The sequence below is a fragment of the Vicia villosa genome, unplaced genomic scaffold (assembly GCF_029867415.1).
Source record: "Vicia villosa cultivar HV-30 ecotype Madison, WI unplaced genomic scaffold, Vvil1.0 ctg.002354F_1_1, whole genome shotgun sequence".
NCBI lineage: Eukaryota > Viridiplantae > Streptophyta > Magnoliopsida > Fabales > Fabaceae > Vicia > Vicia villosa.
Genome location: NW_026705905.1, coordinates 292,344 through 302,455, shown reverse-complemented (window position 1 = coordinate 302,455; position 10,112 = coordinate 292,344). Strand labels below are relative to the sequence as shown.

The 10,112-nt window shown below is 37.9% G+C and overlaps 1 protein-coding gene across 1 annotated transcript; it reads right to left on the bottom strand.

Moving 5' to 3' along the window:
- Window positions 1-5,958: 5,958 nt before the first annotated feature.
- LOC131638631 (protein SOSEKI 5-like) lies at window positions 5,959-9,313 on the bottom strand. Its single transcript, XM_058909201.1, has 4 exons — window positions 8,851-9,313; window positions 8,695-8,764; window positions 7,738-8,595; window positions 5,959-6,389 (listed from the first exon to the last, which is right to left on the bottom strand). Exons 1-4 carry the CDS (start codon window positions 9,053-9,055, stop codon window positions 6,227-6,229), a joined length of 1,296 nt encoding a protein of 431 aa, XP_058765184.1. The 5' UTR covers window positions 9,056-9,313; the 3' UTR covers window positions 5,959-6,226.
- Window positions 9,314-10,112: the final 799 nt, after the last annotated feature.

The window sequence follows — 10,112 nt, the reverse complement described above, 5'->3', positions numbered from 1 at the left end:
GGTAATTCACACTTTTGAACATCTTCCTTAAGGAATTGGCTTCTATCCTTAACATGAAAGATGTAGAGAATGCCGAAACAGTTTGGGCTAAGCGAGAACCAAGCCCATACGACCTTTCAGTCGAAAGTTACGAATTTTGCACTTGCACCGTAAAAATAGACTTTCACACCAAACTGTCTCGAAACAAAGGAAACTCTTTATTATTTTCTTTTGATTTTTGAACGACGAAATAAACGTCTACCGTATAACTTGTACAAAAAAAATAAGAGGGCAAATTTTGGGGTGCAACATAGTGGTAAGGAGTAGTAATTGCCGAGCTGCTGCTGAAACCTTAATGAAGTCGGAAGCCGGGATGGCAGCCTGGAGCAAAGGGATCGATGATCATAAGACGTTACAAGTCATTGATGGAGTCGATTGCACATGGTTAAATGAAGACGTTTCAAGCACTTATGGATAGTTACAAACATTACGAAGCTGATTAATGGTCATTAGACCATGAACTTCACTCTAAAAAGGGGCTCCCGACAGAGGGATAAGTAAGACACAGTTCTTGGGGGCACGCATTCCACAATCGTGCCACCCAAATCCCCCAATATTTTCCTCTGAGGCTTGTGCGGAGGAATGTTTGGCGTCCACCGTGGGACCTCGGTAAAACTTTCCCAAGCCTCAAGTTCATTCTCAGATCATGCTCATTCTACTTTTTCACAGTAAAAATGGCGTGTGATCTTTCAATCACTAAAAAATAAAGGGAGTATTCAATTTTTGTTACAAAAATATTAAACGACATTCATTTTGAAAAGGAGGAAATATTCAATTTTTGTTGAATCTTTTATACTACTTAGTTTTGAAAACTTGTCCTAAGGATCCACACCTTTTTTTTAGAGCTATGACTAGGCACTTATTTTATTTTTATGATGCGTGTGTTTCTATACTGTATACACGAGTTGTTTTTAGGGAAATGATATTGTTACACTGATTAGTAACACCTACACCGTATTTTATACGGTTTTGTTTTCTCTATCATGTTTAATATTTATTTTTTCCTTTTTTCTGACACAAACAACACATGCTTGGGCTGTATTTAAGAGGGTGTAAAGATACGGTGTTGAAATTCTGGTGTCAAAATAGCATCACTCTTGTTTTTATACTGTATATACGAGTTGCAAGACCATACTGTGACTCTTGTCATGATCAAACCTCACAATAATGAAGGTTCAACCTTCATGGCAGGTATAAAAGCATGTCATGATGAGGAAAACATCAATTACACCTTAACAATTGGGGGACTTCTACTACTTTTCAGATTTGGATAGAAAATTTCTTCACCCACCTCCTAACCTTCTTGCCCACCCCTGGTGAATTTACCACACTACCCCTTGTTTCGGAAGTTCATTTCCGAAAAGGTACTTTTTTTGTAAAAAAAGGTGTTTTCGGAAATGTATCTCCGAAAACGTGTTGTTTTTTAATATAAAATATTGATTTCGGAGATGCATCTCCGAAATAAAGTTACTTTTCAGAAAATGTGGTGTTTTCGGAAGTTCATCTCCGAACGCACCCCCCCTTGAGGGAATTCAGAAATAAACCTCCGAATTTATGTCTGGACAGAAAAAAAATGAAAAACAACAACGATTCGCTTTATTTAATCGGGTGAAGATTACAACGATAATATTACTGAAAATTAAAGTTACATATTGTTGAACACGGGTAGGTGGGGATGAGTCAACATTTTGATAACGTCGTCCGCCGATCTTTGAAGTTTCGCGTCCAACTCGATCGGGCCTTTCGAAGAAAATCGGTCGAACGTTGTCCACAAAACCGCTAAATCTTCGTCGTTCTTGATCTCAAAAGGTGTGAACTTAATGCCTCCCTCGTTGTTAAGCGATGTCGAGCGGTACTCGAGCTTGACAACCTTTTGATTCTCGGGATAGTGCAAAAGCGTGTTAAGCGATGGTATCAACTCCGCAAACGGCGTGTCGCGCGAGAAGCGAAATTGGAACGGCATCGGGTAGCCGGTTTCAAAGTAGACGAATGCTAGGTGGGGGTAGGTTTGTGTCATTTGTGTTTTGTGGTGTGAAGAGGATGAAGAAGAGTGTGTAGTATTTATAGACTTATTGGAGCATTGATGGCCCAACAAACCTTATCCTGCCTCAGGGGACCTTTTGGAAATGAACTTCCGAAAATTGGAGGCAGACATGTATATTTCGGAAGTTCATTTCCGAATTATGCAGAAACAGACATAAATTTTACATTTTGTTGATTGCTTAGTGTGTTGTGTAAATTGAACAAATGGAATTGACATTAAACATAAATTAGACAAAGATGACATAAAACATACTTATATTATATATGTATTGAATTGGTCCGATTTTACATGATAAACAACAATACATACAAAAATGGTCATTACAAACAAAAAACGAATAGGAACGAACTAAAATTCACCGAACCAATCGGTGGATCCTAAGTCCAAAATAGGCACGTTCTTCGACCGCTCTCTATTTTGCTCGCGCTCTTGGCTCATCATTTCTTCAAACTCTGCCATTCTTGAAACGAAAGGATCCGGCCAAGTCTCCGCCTCATTTGAACGATGTGCGGTCCATTGACAACAAGTAGCCGGTATAGGACACCCCGGTTTCAAAAACACTTGGACGAAGTGCCGCGATCGTAGATACCCGATGCATATGATCCGGTCCGACGAGTCCAATGGCGGTCGACTATGAAGTGGAAAGAAAGTCTCACTTAGTCCAAACCTCGTCAAATCGACGCATACAATATCATATGCACTTGCTATTAAATGACCCATATCGGGGAATGACATCCACTTCGAGACCGGAGCGATACCGGTAAGTGATGGAACAAGTGAATCATGAATTTTTGCAAAGTTTTCTTGATTTTCATATAGTCGGCCGTATATGTCCCGATACGAAGTCAACTCCGCAAGAAGTTCCCGTCGGACTAAAGTGTGATTATTTTCCCCTTTACCGAGCAAACCCGCAACGGCCCGATATCCACAATCGCCGTCGCCTCCAACACCAACGATGTTATCGATATATTTGTGCATAAAAAGTGGCATCTCATCAATGTAGACAATGGGTATTTTTTTATCGGCGGTGTGCGAGGTGGCTTCGAAATACGGGCACCTTTGTTACCACTACACTTGGACTTAGGTGTCTCATGAATTTCCGGGAACGATGCATCAACATGTTCAAAGTAGGAAGGAGATCGTTTTGTTGACGTGTCATCTTGTGTAATTTTGGACTTTTTCGGTGCACCTTTCGTCTTAACCGGTTGAGATGGCGGTTTCAAATCGGTGGTCTCCGGAAATGCGATCTTTCGCAATTGTTCTTTTATATGCATTTTTGTTGTGTCGTCCGCTTTAGCAAACTTCTCCATTATCACTTCCAACTCGTCGGAGATGGTGATTTTGGAGTCATTTTCTTTCGGCGGGTCAAAATCATCAAAACGAAGTTTCTTCCAATGGTCGGCTACCTCATCCATGCGTATGGGTGAATTCAACTTTTTCTTTTTTGCAAGTATACAAGCACATGGAAGGCCGTATGTCTTTCTAATGGTGCACCCACATAATGAACTATCCGTCCCCGTGGTCTCCGACCGCTTAGCTTCATGAAACAAAAAGTTCAAACCCGTTCGAGATATGTTGTAAATCAATTGGGAGAATAGAATTTGGCCCTTATACCGGTGTTCCATAACCGTCTTGCTCCGACCGAACGATGTTTGAATTTCATTGTGTTGATTTTGGAGCATTTGGTTGACGGTGTCCCATCCCCGACACAAATCTCCCTTGCTATCACCCAACCACCTCTTGAAGACCGCATGTGCGGATTCAACTCGGTTAGTCGTGGTGCAACCAAGATGTCTAACCCGATTTGTCCAAGCGTACACGACTTTTTCTCTAACTTTGTCAAGAATGGTGGATTCGACGTAATGACAAAAAGTCTTAATGGAAGCACACAAAGACCTAAAGTGTACCAATTTCTCGGTATACACCTCTTCGGAGTATGCATCCAAAATTTCCCTTTATGCCGCCATTATCCTATCAACCACAACACCGGCTTTGACAAATTTACCATTTTCATCCGGCCTATCTTTTGTCCCAACCGCGGGTTTCAACTTGCTTCTCACGTTGCAAGTTATGTGATACCGGCAAAGTAAAGCGGTAGATGTCGGGAAGACGGTATCGACCGCATTCATCAAAGCATTGTCCCGATCGGTGACAATGACGTTTGGCATAACCTCTTGATCAACTAACAAAGACTTGCAAATTCCCAAGGCCCACGTAAAGTTGTCTTCTTTTTCACACTCCAAAAAAGCAAACCCCACCGAATAAGTCTTGTCCGTCGAGGTCACACCGACTATCTCTAGAAGCGGAAGCCTATATTTGTTTGTCTTGTACGTCGAATCCATGACTAGAACGGTTGGAAATGTGTTGAATAATTTGATACTTTCGGGATGAGTCCAAAAAATATCACGCACCGTAACTTTATCCTCGGAGGTTCGGAAGCTTGAAACATATTTGTTATCGCCTAGTAGTTTCAAAAGTTGTTGCATTTCCGACCGAGGGCCCATATTCAATACTTTGAGATTGTGCCGTTCATTGTAAACTTGCTTGATATTTGAAACGCTATCCGGATTCTTACGCTTCAAATCGGCAAGTATGTTGCGAGGCGCCACTTTGACTATCGTTAGGTCCGATATCACATTCCTCTCTTCGCGGGACAAACGACACGCCATTGGATGTCCGTGTAACTTGACATCCAAGGCATGATTATGAATTCCACAAATTACGGTTAACCGCCACAAATCATCAACCCTCCGAGTAGCACGCAACTTAAACGGACACCCGCACTTTCTCGATCCCGTGTCCTCGTGTTTTAGCACCCGGTTTGCACAATGTTGTCCGGATGCACCATACCTAACAAATGAATAAATTAGCAAAATTGGCCAAAACTGTTTTTTTTAACTGCCAGGGCATATTTCGGAAGTTCATTTCCGAAATTTATTAGGTAATATATTTCGGAAATGAACTTCCGAACCATATCAGTTTCAGCATAAAATTTATCAATCAATGTAGTGAAATAGGGGATGAAATGAGTGATGTTTACCTGAAATTGTAGCTTTCTATGCCCCCTTTAACGTGATCAACGGTTTGAAACTTGATTTTAGGGCGAAAAATGGATGGAGATTGATTGGGTTTTGGAGAGGGTTTTGAGATGTTTTGGAGAAAAATGATGAAATAGTGAAGGAGGGAAATTTGTATATGCAGGAATATTTTCGGAAATGAACTTCCGAAAATATTTACGTTTTTAAATTTTTTTAACTTCGGAGATGCATCTCCGAAAACACCACTTTTTTGGTGTTTTCGGAGATGCATTTCCGAAGTTAAAAAAAAATTCAAAAAAAAAAAAACTTCGGAGATGAATCTCCGAAGCAGAGGCAGTTTTGGTTTTTCGCTGGGGTTGACCCCATAGGAAGGTGGGTAAAGAAATTTTCATTTGTATATGATTGCATTCATTTCAAATAGCCAGCTAAGTAGTGGCTCAGCCCAACTAAATGAATCACCACTACTGGTACTGACCAGAGTTACTCATGATAGCCTAGTCTAGGCAATGCCACAGTTAATTGATCACATTAAGATATTGTGTTGTCATCCATTGGTAAAATATAAATGTGCAGATTTTGCAATCATTTCTTTTCTTAAAATGTAAACATATATTTTTGGAGATTAAAAACGTAGTTTGCAAGCAATCTAAATTATTTGAAGGACACTGGTAAAACCCTGTCAAACTACAGAAATTATGATATTGCTAATTGTGTTTGGCACCAGTTGCTCTTTGAGAGAAATTTTACATAATACAGATCAATGAGAAAGTATATTAACAGATCACATCTTACCAGGGTCAACACATTTGATTGTTAAATACTACTTCAGTTAATAATTTAAATAAATAAATAAAAAGCAATTATCACCGCCACACAAAAAGCCAGAAACAGAAAACATCCGTTACAAGCATTGTCTTTTGGCCAAAACATAAAGATCACAATGGACAAGATCTACAACAAACTACTAGTATTTTAATCACATTGCTAATCCTTGCTTAACGTATCTGTCCATTGGGCTATATTGTGCATGTGACTTGCAAATTAGTACTTACCCTATTTATTATACATCACTAATTTAACTTCTTTTAGCTCTTCTTTTAATTTCTTATCCCTCAAATCTTTTGCTTCCATGTTGGCTACGGCAAACTCTATCCATGGAACTTGAAGCACCCTCTTCTTTCTTTGTTGCAAGTGTCTTGGATTTCCTTGGTATGCACTTTGCCCGCACCGTATCTTCTTCATGCTCCGTGATTTGCAACCGGGAACCACTGCAAACAGACACAGAATCAAAACTTTAGAGTTTAGACTTAGCCATAATATCAAACAATTCTAGTTTTAATACTATAACATGAAAAATTGGAAGTGCATGATTGATTCAATATAAAAGGCAATCAGAACAAAAGTCTATAATGAAATATCTGTAATCAAATGTACTATTGATTGAAGATTTGAAGTACTCATTGGACCCGACCAAAATTCCTTTTTTTATTCATCCACTTCCCACTTATTTAGGGATGCAAATTGACAAGTTATTAATCTATTGAAAATGAATGAAACTCTTTGGATGCTTTCAATTGGACCCCATACACAGAAACTGACAACTATCTGGGACCCAGAGTAAAAGGCTAGAGAAATCAATAGTTACATTAACTAAATAAAAAGGTATACAACTTCAGATTCATATTTCATATTGGGGTCCAAGATGTAACGAATTTCAGATTCAATGGCAAACCAAATTTATGTATAATACACCAACACTAAAATAACATAACCCATGAGCCATTAGATTTGTAGTTTACTTCAGAGAATTGTTTATAGAATAACTTATAATGTTCTAAATTAGGACCACTTCGGAATGTCTTTTATAGGGCAGTATGTTTGAATGTTGTTTCTAAAAATGAACTAAATATCCCTGAATTATTTTACAATCATCTAACATAAATTTTTCAACTTTTCTAAATATATCTCAATTATTAGACAAATCATTCTAAGATTGAATCCTTATTGAAGCAAACATTAACTAAACTTTACATAAGATTACATTAAACAGACAAAGATTAGAGTATCATCCTAATCTGACCCACAAAACTATATTATTAGTACTATATACAGTAATAGTAACATGATCATTTTAAAACTATACAACTTTTAAAGTATAATATTGGTATATTAGTATATTTTCAACTCCAACAACATTATTTTATATGATCTTCAATCTCTAGATGCTTAAATTAACCACTAATTTAATTGAACCAATGCAGCTTAATTGAAACTAGTACTAGTATGATATGAATGTCAATGTCTACAGTTTCCAATGTTGCTAATTACTAGACAGCACAAACTTTATTCCACCAAGTCCAGTATAACGATGTGCATCACATGGTGTATAACCATTAATTAATTTAATATTTCTTTCAAATAATCAAATTTACTCTCGATCAGACAACTCCGTCTATTCAGTTATGCAGAGATATCAGATACGTCTATTCAGTTATGCAGAGATATCAGATACAAAGGCGCGAAATCAAACCCTCGCTATCCCTTTAAAGTGAAATTTCCGCAATTGACTTACTATATAAAAAAAGAAGTTATTGTCAAATTCATTATGATACATACCTATCAGCATTGTAAGAAGATGACCTCTTGAATGCAAGAGGAGTTTCCACTTTTTTGGTTTCAATCAAGCTTCCACTAAAATACTCTTTATCTTCCAATCTCACCCTACTCAATTCAGGAATTTCCATCAATGTCCCTACTTCTTTACCCTCATTGTTATGATTCCCTGCTCCGCGGGGTAATCTAGACTTGTAGTGCCCGAGTAATGAGAACCCTTGATCTTTACTCACACTCTCCTTCAAAGAAACCGCACCGCACGATAACAATTGCAAGAGAACCGATGAAGCTTTCATCCTTCCACTAGGACAGCTCTCAACCGTCGGATTCTCCTTCGCAATAACCTCAGATCGTAATCCCAACCGTCCATCTACCTTCATAAGTGTTCCCAAAGTTTCTGGACTTGAATCCGACGGTGGAGGCGAGATCTCTTCCCTACTCAGTTCCGTACTCTGATTTTCATTACATTCAACGTGTGGGACCGTTTCAACTTCTTCATTTTCAATTTCATTCTTCTCTTTCTCATCTTCATCTTCGTCTTCTTTCTCTCTCACAACTCTTCTCCGCCTCCGCTTCTCCTCCGTCTGAGTCGACGCATCCGCGGCAATGTTTCCAACCGAGTCACCCAACGATTCAGACTTATAAACTCGATACTCATTTAAATCAATCGAACTCCACGACTGGTTGCGCCGTCGCGTAATCACCACCGGAGAATCAGATTCTTCCTCAAACGGCGTTTGAGTGGTTGAAGCAACATGATCGAGAATCTCAGATCCTTTGAGAATGTAGTCTTGACCTTGCGTTGGATAGATGAAATCATTCTCAGATAAATCATGCCAAACGAAACCGTTTTTATAACTCCTGAAATATATATAATTTTCAAACTCCACCGTTAACTTCAAATGACAATAGTAACTATAGGAATTTGAATTTAAGAGTAGTTTGTTTGAAAAACGGTACCGTTTAGATGACCATGAGTACATAGTAGCCATGGCTTTCCCACGGAGCAAGTTCAAGCGAATGATTACATCTGTAACAGAATAATTAATAATGTTAATGTAAATATTAAAGAAAAAGAGACTTAAACTTTTTTAATTTAATTAGCCTATGACGTACCTTTGAGGTAGAGTCCGTGAGGTGAAGAGAGAGGAACTTCCATGAAATGAGGGTGTTGGAGTTGGCCGTTACGGGAAAGGTAATAAACGACGGAAACTTTTCTGGTGGTTTTGGGTTTTGGTTCGATCCAAACTTTGGTTCTCTCTGGACTGGTTTCTCTGGTGGTGGTTCCTGATCTCCCTCTTGAATTCAAATTCACCGACATTTTCTTGTTTTCAAAATCTGAATTGTGAGGAAGAGAGTGAGTTAGTGATATGTGAGAAAAAGTAGAAAGCGATGTAGCAGAGAGAAATGAGGGCTTGGTTGGTTATAGTTGAAAATGTTGAAGTGGACTTTGAAGAGGTTTTATAAGAAAAAATAGTATCATGTGATATTTTATTTTAGTACTATAAAAATAGAGAGAGGGAGAGAATTCAAAACGGGGATGCGAAAGACAAGAGCTAGAAAACAAGTAAGAGTTTCTGTACTGGCAGTCTTGTGACTACTATGGCAGTAGAATTCTCTTTAGTTTATTAATATCACATTATTTATTAGATTTACCTTACCATACATATATTAGAGCTAGAAGAAGCAGAAAAAGTAGAACGTCGTCGTAACGGAGTTGTTTTCTTCTTGCCTTACCCATACTGCTGTCTTTTCTACTTTTTATTATTACTCATTACTCATGATTTAATTATGTAAGCACAAGCAAACTCAAATTGATTGTGATGAATGATGATAGTGGTAAAAAATAATGCACCATTGTTCTATGCATCTCACTAGAAGTACCAAAGGGTAAGTTCAAAAATTACATTAAAGACTACTGTTTCCAAGCTGTTTGCCATCTTACCAAACTCTGACTATACCGTACTACCATATCTATTCTATTTTATTGGACAGTAAATGCTTCTACTAGCCAAAAGATACGATGTATGGTTGGTAATTCCATTTTTATCTCAATATTCAAAATTGTGACTAGGGACATTTCTATTTAGTATCGACACTTTATAATAGGTTGTACTACTATGCACTAACCATAGACATGTTGTAAGTACAATTATCAAATTTGAGTATTAATGTGAGTTCGATTTGATATTAATTCAGATCAACATCATTTAACAATATTTTTCTCTTGCGTTATTTTAAGGAGAAGTTTTCACAATTTCGTAGGCATACATACAGAACAATCCAAACACAGAAAATCAGGAAATCAACATTGCGGGGGATAAAACAACATTTATAGATTAAAATCGACACTACATCGATAATTTCAACAGCAAATT